The sequence below is a fragment of the Chelonus insularis genome, unplaced genomic scaffold (assembly GCF_013357705.1).
Source record: "Chelonus insularis isolate UGA/USDA-ARS -01 unplaced genomic scaffold, ASM1335770v1 contig_408_pilon, whole genome shotgun sequence".
In the NCBI taxonomy this organism is placed as follows: domain Eukaryota; kingdom Metazoa; phylum Arthropoda; class Insecta; order Hymenoptera; family Braconidae; genus Chelonus; species Chelonus insularis.
The window spans coordinates 18,178-40,998 of NW_023276565.1; the positions used below are offsets into that span (position 1 = coordinate 18,178).

The 22,821-nt window shown below is 28.6% G+C and overlaps 3 protein-coding genes across 5 annotated transcripts; 1 reads left to right on the plus strand and 2 right to left on the minus strand.

The window, feature by feature from the left end:
• The first annotated feature begins 130 nt into the window (after positions 1-130).
• On the plus strand, positions 131-21,546 carry LOC118069365 (ketohexokinase-like). Of its 3 annotated transcripts, none has more exons than XM_035087427.1 (5): positions 131-808; positions 891-1,215; positions 1,298-1,545; positions 1,747-2,250; positions 21,142-21,546. In XM_035087427.1, exons 1-4 carry the CDS (start codon positions 651-653, stop codon positions 2,246-2,248), a joined length of 1,233 nt encoding a protein of 410 aa, XP_034943318.1. In that variant the 5' UTR covers positions 131-650; the 3' UTR covers positions 2,249-2,250; positions 21,142-21,546. The 3 variants fall into 3 exon arrangements, with proteins under 3 accessions (XP_034943318.1, XP_034943316.1, XP_034943317.1); XM_035087425.1 differs by lacking the exon at positions 21,142-21,546 and adding an exon at positions 10,753-10,889; XM_035087426.1 differs by lacking the exon at positions 21,142-21,546 and adding an exon at positions 2,914-3,879.
• Positions 5,667-8,831, minus strand: spab (space blanket). The gene is made up of 5 exons (XM_035087428.1): positions 8,630-8,831; positions 8,363-8,549; positions 7,395-7,521; positions 6,517-6,669; positions 5,667-6,389 (listed from the first exon to the last, which is right to left on the minus strand). The coding sequence occupies exons 2-5, from the start codon at positions 8,543-8,545 to the stop codon at positions 6,154-6,156; spliced, it is 699 nt and encodes a 232-aa protein (XP_034943319.1). The 5' UTR covers positions 8,546-8,549; positions 8,630-8,831; the 3' UTR covers positions 5,667-6,153.
• On the minus strand, positions 10,104-18,346 carry flz (filzig). Its single transcript, XM_035087424.1, has 7 exons — positions 18,084-18,346; positions 15,346-15,430; positions 12,866-15,253; positions 12,010-12,196; positions 11,626-11,891; positions 11,033-11,187; positions 10,104-10,943 (listed from the first exon to the last, which is right to left on the minus strand). Exons 2-7 carry the CDS (start codon positions 15,428-15,430, stop codon positions 10,782-10,784), a joined length of 3,243 nt encoding a protein of 1,080 aa, XP_034943315.1. The 5' UTR covers positions 18,084-18,346; the 3' UTR covers positions 10,104-10,781.
• Positions 21,547-22,821: the final 1,275 nt, after the last annotated feature.

Consider the following 22,821-nt stretch of genomic DNA (forward strand, 5'->3'; position numbering starts at 1 on the left):
TTAATTATTATTTTTCCCAATTTCAAATCGACTGAAAAGCTTTCTAAATTAATTACAAGATGGCGTCGTTGTAAAATTCCTCACCAATACACTTGCGCATTGTTCATGAAGTTCAAAATGGCTACAAAATATAAGCAACGTTGATCACGTGTATTTGCGTGTCAATTTGCGTCAATGTTTTCGTCAGAATAGAATGCACTATCGTCAGTCTATTAATTATTACTAAATAGCACTCTATATAGTATTGAAAGAACAAAATTATCTTGATAAAAACAATGAAGTGGCAGTTTTCTAATAAACTAAACAACATGAGTTCATTTCATCAACAATTTCCTTGCTTTAACACAAAGACAATTTGCCAAAGGTTACTTATAAGATAGACTGAGATAATTAATAGTATCAAATAACACTACTTGGAAATGCTTTTGAACGTTTGTATACTAATGTAGTTGAACACATTTATACGTCACTCTATATCATTTTGTATCAATAACTTGAAAAAAATAATAAGCCAGAGAAAGAAAAAGTTATCACGGTGACTTGGATATTATATCAGTTTTTTTTATCATTGGCACTTGGTGAATTTATAGTGGATTAAAGGTCAACATTCAAACAAATATCACTGATTTTCTTTATCATTTGGATTATATATGAAAAACTATTCAGCAATGATATCAAGTTTTTATGAAAAAATAATTGGATCATCTCCTGTAAAAAATAATCAACAGAAAATTTTATGTGTTGGACTTACATGTCTTGATATTATTCAAACATGTAACAGTTTTCCTATTGAAGATTCCGACACCAGGTAAATTGCAAAATAATTGAAAGATTTAATTGATATTCATCATTATGAATTCTTTTGTCATATGATACATTTTTTTTTCTAGATGTGTAGATTACAGATGGCAAAGAGGCGGCAATGCCTCAAATAATTGCACAGTTTTATCTAAATTAGGTACCCAAGTAGAATTCTTAGGAACACTTGGCGCAGGAAATCACTCGAAATTCATAAGAGATGACATGATTAAACATGGCATTGATTATTCTCATTGTCCAGTTATCGAAGGTGTAGATATTCCTACATCAACTGTAATATTAAACCTACAAACAGGATCTCGCACAATTTTACATTATAACCCTAACTTACCTGAACTCACTGTTGAAGACTTTGAAAAACTCAACTTGAGTGATTACAGTTGGGTTCATTTCGAGGTAAATTAAATTGTTTAATACTAAAAAAAAGAAAATTCAATTATTCATTTATAATTTCTTTCAATTGTTTTGCTGTTCACAGGGTAGAAACATTCCAAGAGTGTTAGGAATGATGCAAGTAATAGAAAATTACAATGATAAAATAAAGTTAACTAAACCAGACCATCTTCCAATAACAATTAGTGTAGAGTTAGAGAAAACTCATGTGGAGCTATTAGATTTATTACCCTATGCTGATGTAGCTTTTATCTCCAAAGATTTTGCATGCAGTCGAGGATTTAATAACATGAGTGAAACCATCAGAAATATTGCACGCGATGTCAAGTCTGGGTAAGTTTATTATTAAGTAATATTTGAGAGACTAACTTCATAATTAATATTATTTTAATTATTTAGAAATTCATATAACGGCTGTACTTTAATTTCAATCATTTAATTTCTAATCTGTAATTAATTTGTAATTAGAATGGAACATTGTCAATACATAAATGATCCGTGCATGAGTAATTATCCTCAATTATCTGTTTGTAGAGCGACAATAATTTGTGCGTGGGGTGACAGAGGAGCAATGGCGAGAACTCCCAATGGAACAATAGTGCAATCACCGGCATTTCCGCCACCGCAAATCGTTGATTCGTTGGGTGCTGGTGATACATTTACTGCTGCTATTTTACACTGCCTTAATTTTGTCAAATTACGTGATCACTCAAAGAAAATTGATCAGAAAAAACAGGATAATGAAAATAATAAAAATATGGTAACAGATGAAAATCGAGAAATGAACAAAAATGAGAATATAGTTGGTGACAATGAAATCGTAGAAGCTAGTCAAAAAAGTCTGATTGAAAAACAAACAAGAATTGAGCACAATTACAATATTGAAAGCCTCGAGTACAGTGAAACTGACTTCATAAATAATTCTGTTTTGCATGCTGCTGTCACGTTTGCTTGTCGGACTGCTGGTGCAAAAATTGGATTTAAAGGATATGAAGGCTTTCAGCGGATTTGTCTAGATTTTCTAGACGATTTATAATGGTGAGTTTATATTTTATTTTTGTATTTTTTTATTTGACTGACGAATATTGAGTTTTGGTTGTTAATGATAAATTAATATATTATATTATCAAAAGCATATTAATATAATTAATAATTATCAATATTTATATCATGTGTCTATAAAACTTTTATAAATATAAACGATAATAATATCGATAAAAACTGGTGTGAAACGAAAATTTTATCTTCATAAAATAAATTTGAATATTTTAATTATAAATAATTTAACTTTACCTGACAAAAAGTTATCTCTTTTGTAAATATTAGGAAGATCAATCATATTTTTGTATCTACATGAACAATAATAATAAAGATATTCTTATATATATATGATAGATTAATCTTTGAATTCATTTATTAATCATTATAAATAAACACGTGACATTTTTTAACAATAATTCACTATTTCAATTTCATTCATGAAAATAATTATATTTTTTACTAACCATTATGCATATTTTTATTTTAATGGAGATAAAATTTCATTTCATTTCATCTTTAAACTTATTCACAAAACTTTGCATTATTACACTCTTTTATTATCTTCAAAAACTACAAGCACCAAACAAAGTTGATAATATTAAGACAAGTTTTAATTGAAATTTACAATTAAAATATTTTTATTTTATAATTCTTTTTTAGTTATTCGACGAAAATGGGGTTTTTGTTATTATTTAAGTATCAGAATATCTAAATCCTAAATATTAACTATCTTATCGAATATAATTCTGTCTGAAAATACCACCAAACTGATGTACTAAAAGTGTAAATAGTCAAACTTTCCTTCAAGTTTCAGTTGTTAATTCCACAATTTATGTTAGCTCATCTATAGTACATCTAATCTTGAATCAACGAAATCTGTGATCATGCAGAGAGTTACCGCAAGTAATAACCCAAAAGTTATGATCAAATTATTGAGTAATTACTGATATTATATTACAAATAACGTAGCTCAATTACCTTCCCTACTCATTTAAATCAGCTCATTTAGTTGGTAGTGTTATTTTTTCAATTATGTTTCGTCTTTGGTATATATTTAGAACTCTGCTATGGCAAAACATTTTCTAAATCTTCAATGCATATTTTAAATCATCAATATAAGTATGAATGCTAAGAGTTAATCGATTTATTCGATGTTCTAAACTTACTTGAATCGTGCTTTTGCATAAAGTCCACTATCTATCATATAAAGATAAATATTTGTCAACTCAATTTCACCGTGCAGACTAGTTAAACTTTGACCTAATTCGTTTTTCAGAAATTTGATAGAAAAATGTTGGAAATAATTGATATAATTCTTTTGTTACTGTTATTATATGATGAAGATTCATTACTAGAAAAAAATTTCTAAAATTGATATTATTAAAAGGGAAAAACATAATAACTAAGTTGATCTAATGAAAAATAATGAAAAAAATAGATAATATGATTAAATGAAACAATGGAAGTATAAATCAAAAAAAAAAAAAATGATACCTAGTAGTTGTCAAGTCCTGCACGGAATGAAATTAATTAAAGTTATGGATACTCCTTGAAAGTTGAGAGCTAAGCTATAATAAAACACCAACTTAACTTAATTTAAACGTTAAGTAAATTATAAACAATAATAATTAAAACACTTTTCGCGAATAAAACTAATCTAATAACTTGTTTTATTCTATTTATTCTTACTTTTTGCTATTGACTTTCATCAATAAATTTAATTCTTTACTATTATTTACATAAATACGGTTGTAAAAATTGTTCTGAATATTTTCACAGTTGATAACTGAAATTGATAGATGATATTAGATTTTTGTTTTAATTTTAATCAAGAGTTCCAATAATCAATTGAAAAAAAATATGCATGGTTTCAACATTAATATTAATGATTTAATGAGAATTATTTATGTTGGTCAGCGATAATAAAAAAACATTGAATAAATATTTAAATGCAGACAAGTTATCATAGGATATTATCTAAGGTCTAAAAAAAATATATTTATAATTGTTTTATCACTACGTAAGGTATTGATTACTTTATTTAAGTAAAATTAAATATATGTTTCGTAATTAATGATTATTATTAAATGTTAAAATAGAGTTTAATAAGAAATTTAAAGGATCAATGAGATTATCAGTATGCACAATAATTTATTCTGTATATCAACTATACATCTTCTGAACAATAAAATCGGAATTACATGTAGATATGCATACATAATTGGTAATTCATTATACTATCATTAAAGAATAAATGGATTGTTAGAAGGTACTTTCGACTCGCAGCCTAAATGGCCAGACACTTGGATTGTTAAAAAATTTTTTATCATTTGAGATTAAAATTAAATTAGCCTGCGATTGTTTTTATTATTAATAATATTAAAAATAACAATAAATATTTCAATTATTTTATTCTCAACGTCAAGTACTTTAGAATGTTGAAATTTCTGTTATTTGGATACAAAAAATATCTTAATTTTCATAATTAATAATTTTATGGCCATTAAATAAAAAAGTATTAACAATTTAATTATTTTCAACATAATTTAAAAATTAATTATTGAGAATAAAATATTCATTCAGATCAGTTTTTAATTAACCGCATAAATGAGATTTTTATTTAAACAAGTCAATGTTGTCTAGGCCAAGGAATACATTGGAGAAATTCACAATAATTTATCACTTAATTAATAATATTATATTATACTTTCATAAACAATGATATGTTTTTGTTTCATATTAGTCATTTAATTAATGTCTTACAGTATTTTTGAATTTTCTTATATAATTTTTACTTTTATCAAGAAAAGTATATGAATACTATGCAAATATATATTTATACTTATATACTCTTACATCATCAAATGTATATTGTGTATAGACTTTTTATATATGAATCAAAGATAAAAATATAATTTTTTAATTTAACCACTTATCTGATACAGTTAATTTAGTAATGATAGTAATAACAATAATAGTTATAAGATAATAAGAAGTATCAGTTTTATAATAAACATCTGTTATAATAGGATTTTTTTTAACATCAATAGTTTTATCTTAGAGTCTTTCCATGCATTAGGCATTTTTTGATATGTATTTTTCCATGTAGTTAAAAATTTAGGAGAACCATTATTATTATTATAAATTATTGGTTTTACTATTATTAAAAAACCATCTTTTCAATTACTCTTATTATTAATATGATTCCACAAAATATTTGTAAAATTACATTTATCTCTAAATGATGAGTCTAGAGAGAAAGAGTTTACTTTTGAATTGAAAAATTTTTATTATTATGGATCTCTTAAATTTTTTTCAACAAAAATTTCTTTTTAATTATCGCTTAATAATAGTTTTTATGACAGTAAAAGAATAATAATTTACTGTAATGCAAAAAAATCACAGCTCGACTTATTTATGAAAATTGAAGACTGTTTTATCAAACTATTTTAATTTTTGGTTCAAACAAATGTTTCATTTTTGTTAATTTGTGCTATAGTTTGAGGATTTTTATCAATATATCATTATTTCAAAATTAATCTTCATCACTTATCACTCTAATAAGTACCATTTCATATGTTTTTTTTTAGTATTTTGTAAAATTATTTTCAGTCACAATAATTAGGAAGGAGAAAATGGAAGTTATGTATACCATAAATTCATTGAAATAATATTCTCTTCATTCCTCTTCAACTATTTAGTTGAATGGAAACTATTCTAAACAACTAAATTCTTTTACTTCCAACACATTTTAAATATTTTATTTTTAAACAATGCTTTAAATATTCTAGAGTAAAATTCTAAAATAAGTAGTCATCAAACATAATAATTAATAACTCATACGTTTAACAAAATAATGTGGTGGAGAGATAATTATTTGTGTATTAATGGTTTGATTATTTATAGATATAAACCACGTTTGTAGAGAAGACGATTATTATGGCCAGTAATTCGTTTTTCTCCAGAAGTGTATTGTACAATATTTTTAATTTGATCAGTAGCTACTGGACCAATGCAAACTAAAGGATCTTTAAAGTATGAGCAAACCTTGCGCGTAGTTTGACGATGACGACGTTGAATTTGACAGCATAGACCCCTTGATATATCGCATTCGCTTGAGATAGTACACTCTTCACCTTAAAAATTGTTTTTTTTTTAAATTATTAATCCAACTGATGCTTTGTTAATCCAACATATTGTTGATATTATGCATGATAATGTATTTATATTGTCACATAAAATAATTGGCAAGTTAGAACATACTGTATTGTTTATTAGAAGTAATTGGTGGTTGACATGATCGAGCATCAGCACCAGCAACATCACCACAGACAAGGCCTGTTTCACAATCATTATCCCTGTGACATAGTTCACCCTGTTTCAAACCCCTTACATAGTGACATGTGCCTACAGTCTCTGAAAGCATCAACAAGATTGATATGTCAACATCTATTTTTGATGTAAACGTTAACTAATGATAGTTCAGACAGTTTGCATTATATATCTAGATGAATTGTTTGGCACTGATGGTTGAATAGTAGTCTTTACGTGATCCAATTTTTCTCCAAGTTTTTTTCGTTGACCTAGTATAGTACTTATTTGCGTAGATGGTGAAAGAAACATTATTCTTCGATTTCTTATTCTATTCTTGTTCCTACAATAGTGATACTTATGTACCATAATGGTTTCAAAAAAAAAAAAAATGAGTTCACTTATGGTCATGCATTTTTCATGATCTTTGTATAAATCGATAGAAAAATATTTATATTGACTAAGAATATTTTTATTTCACTGATTTAACTCAGTTACTTTGTTTAAAAGTGTGGATAAACAATTCTAGTTGAAAGAATTTTATTTTAAGAACAAAAATCGATTTACCTTACTGTCAAGTTAAATGATAAATAATTTAAATTTTTTATAACTTGAATAATCAATTTATCATGATCATGATATTTATCATATGATTAAGTTAAAAGCTAAAAAAAATTACATTATTCTTCATCCACTTATTGATATTAAATTCTAATATCAATTGGTGAGATTTACATTTAACAAATTATGGTCAATAAGTAATATGATGATGGTGATGACGACAATATGTAATCATCAATATCGGTATTATTGATTGAAAGTCACTTTACCTGTATTGATAAAACATATTTGCCCTGGACAGCAATCCCCATTCCATCCGCAACTCCTGTCTTCGCAATCATCTATGACCTGTAGACCTTCACCAAAGTCGTTGGCGTAATTTCCTACGAGCGGTCTCTGGATCGATAAAAGACACAATATAATCCCTTCTACATAACGTGATACGATAATAATATTACATATTGTGTAAATGTCACGTCATTTCGCAATACGCACGTGTTTATATTTTTAAAATAACATCCTCCAGTATCATAATAAATGTTAAGAGTATCAATATAATAAGAAATATATTAGTATTAATTTTTTTTATCTTTGAAATCAGTATGTCATCCAATTTTCAGACTTGCTTTGATGATATTCCATTAAAGTGATTTGTTTACATCACATATTCATTTAAGCTTTTATTTTAATTCAAGCAAGCTGATATTGATCAACATTACAATCATTTTTATTATCATCTTTTTTCAGAGATTCAATCTTTTCTGTTACTTAAGACAGTTGCTAAGTTGAGCTTAATTACTAGCAAGTTTCAAATTGATTTAGAAGTAGTTATTGTTCAATAAAAAACTATCAAAGATTTGGCTGATAGAATTTTGACATGGACTTGACGGAATAAGAATAGCTGTGTCCAAACTTGCATGATGGGTAGGGTTTAGCATAGCAGAACAGAAAAGGTTCTAGAAGAACTGGGAACTGATTTAGGGTTAGTGGAGATAATGTAACTGCTTTTCTACCGAAAATCATCAAAGTTTAATGTTAGAAAGGTTCAGAAGAATATGAAGAAGAATGAAACATTAAATCTAGCATCACGTTCATTTTTATATAGAGGGATGTTAATAAAACTTGATTAAGTAATCTGGTTTCTTGACCACATTTTTGTTATGAGGATTAACGTTATGATGTTTTAGTAGAATTGAAGAAAGAAAGTATTAATATAGAATCGATTTGTATCACTTACTTGGAGATAAGAGGATTTGTAGCCTCCAGCGTGACTTCCGTATCCAAAGTTAGAAAGCATCTCCGGGGAGAAACGATTGAATACGCCACCCCAAGCCTCAACTTGACCCTGCATCTCTGCTAAGCACATCAAGACAGCAATCACACAAAGCATCGAGCTAAATTTGTACCTTGGATCAGCCATTTTTCTAGAAGAATATTGTTTTATCAAATTTTGCTTTTAAGATAAAATTTTTTTTTTTTGGTAATTTAGATTAAGGTAAGTTACCTTTTGCACTTATTGATTTGTATTTAAAAATGATTTAATCTTCTTTTAGAACTCAAATGTTTGAAATAAAATGTTTTTATTATTGATGTTAATAAACAAATTGATGGCTATTGAATGAGGATAGATGGTACTACAGACTTTTCGTCCTGGATGTTTGGAGAAAACTGAACAGGGGTTATCAGACTGCGTTTGTGATAAGAGTTCTACTTGTGGGGATAAAATAATTCACGCATGCGTAGAAAAATTCACCATTTTCCCCCCTAATGACGCCACTTATTTTTCTGAAACTTTTATTAAGCATTAAAATAATGATCAAGTATTTTTTTTCCAGCCATAAAAAAATTTTTCACCTGGAAAATTTATCTGAAGATTTTTCTTCACCCCTCATTGCTTCGAATGGATACACCATAAAATATATCATAAACATGTTCATTTTTCAAACATAAAAGTCTAACTAATAGTTTTCAACAAAATTTATATCACATATTTTTTTTTTTATTATTTCAATGTGGATAAAATTTTTTTGCAATACTCCAAAATTTAAACTATTAATTTAAAAAGAAAAAAATGGATAATTTAAAAAAAATATCACTTGAAAAGTGACTTCAATCTTTCAAGATATCTATCAAAAAATTCCGGTAAAATAAATTTCCATCATATTTCAAAAATATTTTTTTCAAAACATAACCTAAAAATTCCAACTCGTTAATTAAAATAAAAAATTCATTAGTATTTTTTAAATTATTCAAAAAAAAATAAATATTAAGATGTCTTATTTATCAACTTCTTATCTAATTTCTCCAATTTTTAAAAATAATTGTTCATCATCTTCGAGACAAATCTTTTTTTTTGTTTCCCTCTGAAAAAACAATGGGGGGTGGAAATAACTTCTATCAAAGTTTCTATGTTTTTCAGATAGATACGAAATCAAATGACGTAATATGAAAGCACGAGCGTAAGAGTTTTAAACGTGGGCGGTATCTCGTGTTCTCTTTTCTCACCCAATGTTACAAATGAATCTATCGCACTTGTTCTTGTTATTGATCGCAAAGCATCTCGCGCACACGTTCGTGTTTCCGGTCATTTTAGATATATATTCATGTAACATGAAGCAATCTGATTACTCAAGTGGCCCATTACTTACCTATACATGAAATTTTACATTTAGATTTATTTAACCTTTTATTCTTATTTTTTTCAATTCTCCATCTAATGCATAAATGTGTTGAAGTCAAGGTTAAGCTTCAGATACCTTATCATAAGATAGAAGTTAAATCAAACTTATAATCATTGTTAGAGGGTAACTTTTTTTGCAACCCAACAATTAATACACGTTAATTCATATAAAAAATATCAGTTTAATTATTTAATTACATAATAAATAAATTAACAATATCAGGATAATAAATAATTAACTTACAATATTACTTTTAATTATTTTTTTACAATTATTATATTATAAATTACATCTACATAGGTTAATTATTTACAAAGTTAGTCTAGCGAGCCAATTCATCTTACTTTGATTCGCTTCATAAATAAATGATACTGTAATTCATTTTTTAATTACTCTTTTGATCGTTTGAAAAGGTTAATTATTATTTTTCCCCTATTCAAACGATCATTTAATATTCCCTGGGAATTTCTATATGGATTCTTTATTTAAATAAATAAATAAATAAGTTATTGATATAAATAAGACATAATAATAATATTGTTTCATTTCGATTGATAAATAATTGTTTAAAAATCAATTTGGTCTTGGATCAATCGAATTTGAAAGGCTCTAGTTTTTATCTATTCTTAAAAGAACCACTTTTGTAAAGTTTTCCCAATGAACGTCAATTATAACGATAATTCTAGTTTTTGTTGAAATAAAAAATGAATATTATCATATAATTACTAAAACTCCCTTCTGAAAGTTCCTTGCTTCAACTCCAACAGAACATTTTCATGTTGATGGTCTTCTTCGAATAAATTGATTAATTCTATTGATCATTGATCAATAATTATATAAATAAATTTTTTGTACAATTGTTTATAAATCTATATAAATATCTTCCTTTTAACTTCTCTTACAGCTTTTAATTTTCCCTTGTAATAAATTTTTTATACTGTTTCAGAAGTTGGGTTGTTCTATCTAATTTATTTCTCACACGCCTGTGACAGCATGGAGCCAAGGTTTGAAATATGTTGTTCTCATGTAGACACCAGGAAGATATGGAGCAGCACACTTAATCCCATGAGATACTGTCCCAACAAGAAACCATTTTCCATCAGGTCTCTCCATCATCAAAGGTCCACCACTATCACCCTAAAGATATCAAGATTTCCATTTTAATTAAAGATCACATAATTGGTAATTGTTTCTTCCATTTAAAATTCAATATCTTATGTGTTTACCTCACAAGAATCTTTTTGCCCATTAGCATATCCAGCACAGAGGAAACTATCAAGAATAAGCTTCGAGTGTCCTGCTGTCCGGAACATATCTTGACATACTGAATTTTCTATGATTGGAACTTGAACTTCCTGAAGAACGGATGGAACTCCACCATCTAGTAGAAAGAAGAAGCAAGAAAATACACTTGAAATATTTTTTTTTCATCTTAATAGCTCTATCTCCTCAATTTTGATATTTAATTACGTTGAAAATTATCTTCATTTTAAAGAAGTTTAAAACTTTTAATTACTAATTCTCTCCAATCGTTTTCATTTTTTTTAAAAAGATAATTAAGAGAATAAAAATAAGGATATTAGCAATTTTCTTAAGTGAAGTTTTTTATAATATATTTTTTTATATATAAAATACCATTAGTTTAAGTGAAATTATTTAAAAAATATTCAATTCTTTATAAAAATAAATTTTTCAATATAAAAAGGTTATTTAATATTGTTAAAAGCATGTGTTAAGCATAATTCTTTGTGAATTCTGATTAATTAACTTGGGAATTATAACTAAAGAGGTAATTGAATGAATAAATAATTGTTCTTACTGTATTTAACACGGCCCCAGCCAGTAACGGTAGCCACCTTTCCAGTAAAATCAATTCCATCCTCAGGCATACAAATGGGAACAATATGTGCATCGAATTCAATTGGTGATTCCAATTCAAGAATTGCTAAATCATTTTCAAATGTTGCAGGATTATATGCTCGATGTACTATTACTCTTCTGACATTTCGAGAAACACTACGACGGGATTCTAATTCACCAGAGATATCAAATTCACCAAATACTGCAACCAATGATGCTAAAAACCTGCAAAATAACAACAATTATCAGCTATGGTGAGTGAGATCAAATACTTTTTAATTATTACTAATTTTTTTCTTGTATTTGTAAAAGTATATTAATAAGTTGTAAAATGATTGCTTACCCTGGTTGGCAATGTGCTGCAGTAATCACATATTTGTCTGTAATCAGTACACCTCCACATTTGTTTTTGGTAAACAATCCTAACCATGTGGCTTCTCTCACGAGAACTTGCCAAGGCCATTCACCAAATGTTGCACTCTTTCCACCCACAACTCTTGCTCTTTGAACTAACGGTCTTACCCCACATTCTGTTCAGAACAGATAAAAACAATCTATATTAGCTCAACCTATCATTACTTTCAAACACGCGAATACTCTTTTTTTAAACAAAAAAATATTTACTAAAAAATATATATTTCAGTTGAAAGTAAAATTATTGATATGAAGAAAAAAAATTTAAAAAGCTTTAAAAAAAAACTGGGAATGCAAAAAGAATGAGAAAACTTTATTATGCTAAAAATATCAGAATTTATTTGATTGTAGCCACAAAAAGCACATCTACTTTATACATTATTCAAACGAAAATTTTATAAGAGTCATAAAAGTTCTAGAATTGAAACAATTTATTTTATCAGTCTATATAAAAAATAAAATGTATAGTTATTCAAATAGCACAAAGATACCTGTGAAATATAACAATATTTATTTCGGATTTTACACTATTTTTAAAACATTTGTGCTATCGTGACAGATAATCAATATATTGATTTACAAAATAATAGCATGTAGCATAAAATAACAATTAGTTGAGTCGTAAACTTATCAAAGCTAACAAGTAGAAAAATAAAAAACGCTTTTTCCAACAACTTTCATTTATATTACTTAGAATGCGTTATTATAATTTTAAAAAATATACAATTGACTTTGATGGTATTATCAAAAGTATTAATATTAGATCTGATGAAAAAATATTTTACCTCGACGATAATCAGGAGCTCTGGTTGTTCCTTGGGTGGGTTCATTCAAAGGTTCATTATGATGAATTTGAATGGTTGAAACCGAACTGATTTCTACTGTTGTAGTTGGAGTAACAGTAGTGGTTACTTTTTTCGTCGGCTTAGGTCTTTTGGAGCTTGTTGGTGAACTAGAAGAAACTGATGGCCTCTTTGTAATAACCCCAGCACTTAGTGGGGCAGTAGTACTAGTTGGTTTAGCTGGTCTTGTTACTTTAACTGGTTTATTTGCCGAACTTGGAGCTGTACCAGGTTTCGGTGAACTTGTTGGCCTTCTTGTTGGCGGTTTCTTGGTACTAGATGGTTTTGGTGTTGGCCTTTTCACTGTTGTCGGTTTTCTAGTTGCTGATGGTGCTGGAGAAGAAGTTGAAACTGCAGATATATTTTTCTTATTATAAACAATGTCTTTTAAATCTTGGAAATTATCTTGAAGAGAGTCTACTATTTTATTGACAAAGTCATCAACTTTATTTGTCAAAACTTCGTCTTCGATCAAACTTGGTGTTGGAATTTCATTTTCACCAATTATTTCTATCGCTGGATAACCGTTTTCAACAATCGTTGGCTTTTCAGCTTGAGAAATTGGAGTGGAATTTGTTAAATTTGGATTCCGATCCGGTGGAAAATTGCTCATTTCATCAGGAGCTGCTGTTCTATCATCATCAACATTATATTCAGTTGATGATGGTGAGTTTACCGGCTTAGTAGATGATTGTAAAACAATCGTTTGAATAGGTGTGAAATTAGTATCCGGCCAAGCAAAATCAGGTTGTCCTGGTCTCAGCTGGAAGCTTGGTTTATTTGACCAAGTTGATAATGTCGTCCAGACTGTTGATGGTTTTTTAGTTGGTACTACACTTTGCAAAGCTTCAGCAGGTTTGGATGTACTGGTGTCTTTAAATTTCACATTAATAAAACTTGTGGAAATAATGTTACTGGTGGCTGAAGTGTCAGCAGAGCTATCAGTGGAAATAACTGTACTAATATTGTGAGTAATCGTTGCTTGAGGAGGTTTTTTGGTCAAAAGTGAAGGCTTTGCTGAACTTGGAGTAGTAGTAAGTGGTTGTTTAGTTGTAAATTTTGGTGTAGTTGCTGAAGTGAAATCACTGGTACCAAGTGGTCCAAGGACAATAACTGTTGGAGCAGGAGGTAACGTTGTTGGTTTTGTTGATAAGAAGTAAGTCGATGATGAAGAAGAACCAGTACTTGGATATTTAGGACTATAATCACTAGAAAATACCAAGTTTGACGGTCTAGTTGGTCTAGCTTTAGTTGATGTACTAAATGAAGATGTCGGAGAACCAGTATTATAGTAATAATAATTGGTCGGCTTCGTTACAGGCTTATAATAAGTATAAGGATATGTTAATTTAGCAGTTGACGGCTTGGACGTGTTTTCTACTGCCGACCATGATTGAACAGACGATCCACCATTAGTAGAATGTATTTGCTGAGTAACATGAGTCGGAGATCCAGCATTTGGTGTGCTACTATTTAGAAGAGTAAGTATATGATTGATAGACATTTCATTTTTAGTAAACTCATCATCGTCATCTTTTTTTATTCCTACTGGTGTCCCGTAATTAATTGTTGGCACTCGAACGAGGCCGGAGGTTGATGGAATCGTTGTTGAATCAATGATCTTATTGGTATTCATATATTGCGATGGTTGCATTCGTGTTGTGCTTCCTGCAAAATTCACGGAATAATTTGGACCCAAAGTACTTCTATTGTCAGGCCTGAATATTGAGTCAGAACTTATTTTATTATCAATTACTGTGCCATTTTTATCAACTAAAACGGTATCAGCTCCAGAAAAATTACTAGCTCCTATTCCTTGGGAAAAAAGTCCAGGAAGTTGATCAACAGGATCTGAAATTTGCAAGATCTGATCTGGTCGTAAGAAAGTCGTTACTGGATTCACTTCAGGCGATTCTTTCTCTTGTAAATCATTGTGGGAATCAGCATGAGTAATAATCCCTGGTATTGAAAGATCATCGATATCTTGAGAAGTGAAAACTTGAGAGATGTTTTTGTTATCTTCATGGTGAACTGGAGATGGTGGTTTAGTTGTTTGTATTGTTGTAATATGTGAGTTGGTTGTTTCAGTCATTGGAATCTTAGAGTAATTAAATTGCTCTTGAAGAATTTCACTGGTTTGATAGTTTGGTGGAAGTTGGCAACAGGCTCCAAAAAGAAAACCATCCATACAAGCACCAACAACTTGGCCATTCCTTTGACTACATTCATAGTTAAACATACAAATGGCTGGCTGATTTGACTGTATCCTAGAGGGGCTTGTTGGCTGGCACACTTTCGGCACTATTCTGTAGCCTCCAAAGAGTTTTCGACCTAAAGAACAATCAAATTATTATTATTAATGCGGTTGAATAGAAAATATGTCAGACTTTCAATTCGTCTCATGTTCGTGACATTGTATTTACCTCGACTGTGATCTTTGTCAGAGATTGAAAAGCCAGAGATTATTGTCAGATATGCTAACAGCAAGATATATTTCCTAGATTCCATCTGCAAAGATAAAGAAAAAGAATTCTGAAGATTAATTATATACTTAAGAGTTGAGTTAGTGATAGAGACGTATAATTAATGTAATCCATGACCATAGCAGGGCCATTTTTGCTTAATGCGTGATATAGCCAGAGTTTCACGCACGCACTTGATGCGAGGCTCTGGAATCCCGTTATCCAACCGCGAGTGCCCGCTACAGTGAACACTATGACATATATAGGATGCTAAATAAATACACAGAAGCAAAGATTGTATATATGATAAAGTAAATCGGAAATATTTACTCCATGTTTTACTTTTTATTAGCTTTGACGTGAGCTCTAATGCGCTGGTAATTAACGACTTTTTTTTACCAACAGAATTGTATTAGCTACAAACAAACGGAAAGAATCTTTACCGATAACAATTTCTAGTGAATAAATAAATAATAATAAATAGGTGGTAATTATCTATGAATTTTTTTTGTATTACTTATTTATAGATTTTTAAATCAACGAAATAAGAAAATAAATATTTAATATAGCTTTAATATTTTTCTAAATAAAAATATATAATTTTCTGTCAGTTAATTTTCACTTTTTCTTTACAGATAATACACTAATCCAAGTTGAGCTTCAAGATGATGATGGAATAATAATGAATGAATCCCCTCTCTCTTTTGTGTTAGTTACAAATAATGTTCAAGCTGATGTATGTAAGCTATTTAAATATAAATACATGGACATCAATAATTTTTCAATAAACAAATGAAGTATATATGCTTTCCAATAGTTCAACATTGATCAAGTTTATTTAGCATGAACATTATTAGCTTTGATTATTAAGTGAGAATCATTTTTGTACACAACCATGAATATTGATGCTTAACTGTTATTTTTTTACCGTTAATTAAATCTTTTTACTAATAATAAATTTTAAATTTCCTTATTACAAATTTACATGGAATATTTTTCCAATTATATGAATGAATAAAAAAGGTTTTTTGTCAATTTTTGTTTTTCTATTCTAATTTTAGTTTTAAAGAATGAAATTATCAACGCACGTCAGATAAATAATGTTTTAAAATTCCTTTTATAACTAATTTTCATTCTTTACTTGTAATTAATCAAACATAATAATAGGATCGTAATATTTTTATCTCAATTCCAATCTTCAAACTTGTTTTCATCAGAGGATTCAAGTTTTTATTGATTCTAGAATCTGATTGTAACAAAACACATAATTTTTTCCACTTGCATATGATACCATCATTTTAAAAAAAAAATATTATTCCAAATATATACATCAAATTTCCAATTCCATTGTAATGTTCTTGTTATCATAAGTGAGTCTTGATATTTTGAAAACCAAGTAACTATATCTGAAAATTATTTCAAGATCAATTTTATTTTCTCTGTGACAAAATTTCACTGACATCAATATTCAATCGAATGGAAAAATGTTTTTCAAACGAAAAGGAAATTCTAGAGAAAACATTTCTAGTAAAAAACATTTCTTCCATCATTAAACGAATCAATTACTTAATAAAAAAAAATTCTCACATACAAAAATACTAAACCATTTTTCTAAAATTAACAACATTTATAAGCTTTTTTTTTAACATAAATTGTATCTAATTGTTTTAATGTATGTATTATATATATAATAATATACGTTGTGAATGAAGGTGTTGAAAAGTATTGTTCCAAGACCTGATGATGATATTTTCCTTTCTCAAGGATCGTTTGCATGATTACAATGCATTATTAGTGTTTCTAAATGATGTAGCGATATGCATTACATATCAACAGCTATTGTCAAAATAATCAGTACGCATCCAATATAATATAACTACAAATAGGTTAGTTGTTTTTTGAATTAATGTACATTGCATCTCTCATTGCGGAGAAAGCTCGTTCTTGATTCTCTTTGGTTGCCGGTCCGACTTGCAATCTGGGTGACCTGATTGTTCCCACCCTGAGTCACGATTATTCCTCATTCTCGTACATTCTTCACCAATTTTTCTCTCTCTTCCTCATTTCCTAACTCTATCTTTCAGACATTAATTTGCCATAAAATGTTAATAAACTAGCGACAAAAATCAGTGCTATTTTCACTTGACTAATTTGACTTTCTTTCTGCATTGTATTCACTTTCTATAAGATTTATTGCAGCCATTAGCCAAGTGATTAAATGACTTCCAGGTGCTTTCAGACGTATACATAAAAATAAAAGAAAACAACTTTTCTTGACTCCTTTGACTCTTGGACTCTTCTTCTTCTTCTTCTTCCTCTTCTTCTTTTGCTTCTAAGCAAGTCATTCTTGTAAGTCTTGGACCGTTAGCAATCTTGAGTTAACGCTCATGATCAAATACTCTTGTGTGCTCAACGGCACCTTGCTTCATTTCAACACGTGGGAATCTTTGCTATACCTTCAATTTAGAGGCTAAAGAACTCTCATAAGTCTCGCATTATTCTTTGACCGTGGAAAGAAACGACCGGTCACGAACTTGTGAGAACCTGATTTTTAAAAGTGGGACAAAACGACTTTTTTTCTGTCTCTGTTGATGTCTCATCTTCTTTTTTTTTTTTGATAACAGATCTTCTTCCTTTTATTGTCTAATTATTGATTAATTTTCTGTGAAGAAACCAATAAACCAAATTTAGTGACTTACCCTTATCAATATTAACTGATCGTTTGATAACAATTCCTCAGTGACAATCGTTACATAACTTATTAGATAAATCTTGATATATCAGCGAAGCGATGGTCAAAATTGTTCAGCACTTCACTGGTCAATAGTGATTAAAACAATAACAATAAACAAAAAGGTCAACACCAATTAAATGATGATTTTTAAATCATTATTATGATCAAGTCAAAAAAGAAGGTCCACCAAATTAGATGATAAACAACACTGGACCGATCACGGATCAACTATCGATCCATCCGGCTGGCAAAGTGGACTTTACTCGTCTGACCGGCATGGCATGTGCCGGGAATGCATCGCAAAGTCATGAGATTGGACGTTGCTTGGGCTTACTTGGGTCCTAATCCCCTCTTAGATTGATTCACGCGTTGGTGATGGTGGTGGGCAAGTGGAGAATGGATGCATGGGTTTGAAGAGCTGCTGAGGACCCGGAAGACATTGGAAAGGGAAAGAAAAGACCTACAAGTGACAAACTCATTTGCCAGGAGGGGAGAAGAGGACTTTGGGAGGGATAAAAAAGTGGAGAAACCAAAGTGGGCCAGTGGCCAGGTCATACGCGGAAGAAAGAGAGCAGCATCGACAGCGACACACTGTCCTACTCATCGCTCTTAGCTCCTCATGATCGTTATGTCCATTGAGGAAACCGTTTCCGATGTACGACGCGCGTGCATTACAATTTTTTGCCAGGTAATCTGCACTCTATGGCCTCTCCAAGGCTTCAACTTCCGACTACCTCGACCGTCATCGTAATCAGAACTCGTAGCGTTAATATAGCATAGTGATGTAGTGTAATATACTCATCATACTCAATTATATTACAAACTATGTAATGAACAAAACTTACAATTACTCATCATGGAATTTCGATCTTTGTCGTTGGATAATTATTTATTAATCTCTGTGATTAGTTTCACTCTAGCTATTTATTACTCGAGGTATATTAATTTTAATATTGAAATTAATTTTTTATTTGAATTTCAGTTTTCTGCTAACAAGGATTTCATTGAAGCTTTTCATTGCTCTTTTAGAGGATTATAAAGTATGAAGTAGAATCAGTCCAATGTAGAAAAAAAAAATCTGCTTCAAAAAAACTAGAAATTACAAATTTGCTGAGATCAAATTTTGATGAAATTTAATCTTCCAGAACTCTTCTTCTATGAAACTAAATATTTTTTACAGTAAAGTTTTTTTTGTAAAATAAGATATTTTATTTTTTTTTATGTAATTAAATAAATTAAACTTATTAAATTTTAATGAGAAAATAGAGATATTTTCATTATATTATCTTATTTTGATCAATACTTTCCTTAATGAAGAATTTAATGGTATAAAAAATCGGTATTATTCATAATAATATTTAATAAAATTCAAATGTAAATACATTTTTATTTTGTTTTTTTATGAATAAAATGTAATATAAAAAATTTTTATTACTAAAGTTATTTCAAAACTTGTAATATTATCTATCATAACCAAATTATTTGATCCAATTCAAGAAGATATTGCTATTCATTAAAACTTTAATTCAAGTTAAACACAATAGAAAATGAACTCTTTTCTAAAGAATAAAAATAAAACAAAAATGATGCTTTCATACTTTCCCATAGAGATCATTTCTAGGAAAAAAAAATTTAAGAAGTTTTATTCATAAGCTTCATTCATCCTGAGCTTCCCAGTTTAAATAATGTATTTCAATTACAGTAGCTGATAATAATGTAAACTTTGTTCAAAACTACTTAATCAATTTATTAACTCGGCTAAATGTCAGCACCAAAGGCCAGTAAGGTATGCTAATGTTTCTAGGGCAGAATGCCAAGACACATTTCACTTAATTTATGAGTCAAGACATGGAGTGTAGTGAATTTTGATAGTCCTGGAGAACGAAATGGTTCAGTGTCATAAGTTATTTAGCTAAGCTTTCTCAAATTGTCACGTGGGCTCACTCATTGTGTTCTTTGGAGCATTACCATCATTCAGTATAATACAGGTGGTGATAGGTAGCCAAAGGAATGCGTAATCGATAACGGTCCTTCTAGCATTCAAACATATCCAAACATTTTCTTGTGCTCCAACTCTCATTTTTTACTTCTTTCAATATTATCCTAGGAAAAACTTGATCAGATAGCAATGTACATGCTATATTTCTTTATCTACTTACTCTACTATTTACTTACTTGATTTATAATTCTTGTATTTACTTAGATTATTGCATTCTCAATTAATTAAAGAAAGGTAAAATATTGCTGTGATTGGTGGAAAAATGAGATTTCATGATACTCTTTAAGGTTACATTTTTATCTAACCCTCATCTGCTTTTGATAGAATAAACTGTTTCTATATATTTTTTATTCATTTTTATTAAATTATTATTCCATAAAATTGATATTGGAAATTTATTTTCCACTAAAAAACACTTCAATTGAATTAAATATGTCATTTCCATCGACCTTTTTGAGGTTAAATTTATTTATGAATTTTTTTTTATCACATTATTAAATCATTTTTGATATTTTTGCTTATTTTAAATTTGATTTTGTTAAACGTATTTGGAATTTCAAATCACAATACAGTTTGTTTACAAATAACCTTGTACCACTGATTGCAATCGAACGCTTGTCAATAACATAATTAACTTTTAGCTTTACTTAGGCTAAAACACTTTGAATTAAACTCGAATACTCATTACATTAAAATCCTTAGTAAATATTCTATCTCATAATGCAATATTTATTAATTGTATTACATAAAATATACGTAATTAATTTATGAATTATATCAAATTCAAAATTTTATAATTTAATAATATAAATTATAGATAAAAAAAAAGGGTGATAATTATATTTTATTTTCAAATGAAACAGTTAAATTAATTTATTCTTCATGAATAAGATAAATTTAAATAAACTTTATTAAACCAGAAATTAACAAGAACCACAATCTAATTAAATTAATTCTACCATCTATTTATATTATTAATTTTAAAACAATATTCTAAATGTAAATGATTTATTTTTATTTTTAGAAAATTATTCCAAGAGCTTGGAGATCGATGAATGAATATCAATTCCAACGAAGAAAAGAATGCAAATGGGTATGCTGAAAAAATGGTGTTGAATCAAGGAAGTTTCTTCAAGTCAGCAAGACACGTTTCACCAAAGAAGACCGGTTAGCTCTTTGTATAGTGGAAGGATTAAAGGATAATGTATCAGCAAGGACGTGTAGGATTGTTTGAAGTAGTAGGGGTGGTTCGATAGAGCTCCCACCAGCAAATACAACTCCGGGCCAGGGTCGCAGGCGCTGCACCAGGGTTTAGACCTACCCTGTAGACACCTCAGAATTTAATTTGATTTGTTCAACACAATAGATGAGTCTTACGAAAGACTTCCTTGAAAAGTCGATCGATCATGGATCTTAATAAGTCATAAAAGATCCGGATAAAAATACCGTAAACTCATAAGAAGTATAAAAAAAAAAAAGATATAAAGGTCTTTTTTTAAACAGTTTGAATTGCTTTCAATTTTTCAATAGGATTTGTAATGTACCAATAAAAGTCGTTAAATGACACTTATTAATTTTCTATTATAAAAGTTGCTCTATTTTAGAACAAGTTTTTGAATACTTTTAAGACTTATTAATTATTAAATGAAAGTTAATAGACGTTATTAATTATTGGCTACTTTTTGTGGTTTTATGGAATAACTTGGATATCATGCAGAATGAATAATTTTATGATATTATCATTTAATTGTATTCTAATATTCTTTTAAAACATTTCAAATACTTTTTACATTCATTCTCATTTTAAAATTCATTGCTCTATTATTTATTGTTAGTTTTCTACGACTTATGATTATTCTACCATGAAGAAGTAGGATAGTTTTATTTTTACTGAAAACATTCAATTTCATTTTATCTTGAGAACATTTTTAATGAGTGACAATTATTTTTTTTTTGCATTTTTATGATACACAGTTGAAAGAGTATTGCAAATAAATGAAATACTTTCTTTCTTTTCAATATTGCTTGATTAAATATGAAAATTTTATGTCATTAGAAGATTTAACTTTTTTAGAATAATAAAAATTATATTGTTAAATTACTTACTAATGTTTTAATGAGATTCAAAATAGTCTAGTACAATGAATAAGATATTGCTTTTACTTGATGTCTGGTCATTTTTCATAGTGAAATTGGTCCACCTACGTAAGAAGCTAAAAAGCAATCTTTTTACATATTAAACATTCATCCTTGAAGCAAATAAATTTATTTTTACTGGTAAAGTTTGAATGAAATCTATAACAAAAATTTTCATGAGATTAGTTTGAATTGTCTATGACTTTGTAATCAAACTTTCGAAGGTATTATTAGTATTAATTTAATTCATGGTTGTATGGAAAAAATTATAGAGCAGAAGTTACCGTAAAAGCATAGATAAAACTTCCAATGTCGTTTGGCTATAAGGAATACGATGAAGCTGTTGGTTAATTTAGTAGAGTGGTATAAGCAAATTTACCGTAACATTATCATCACCATACTACACACAAGGATTGTGAATTTTTTTTACTAAAAAAGGTCATCCAACCAATCAACAAACCGTTTGAAATCAATCACATAAGATTAAATCAATTTGTTTGGTATAAAAATTATTTTACGTTTTATTGAATTATAAATTTTACTGTCTATTAATCAGGACATTGTTCAT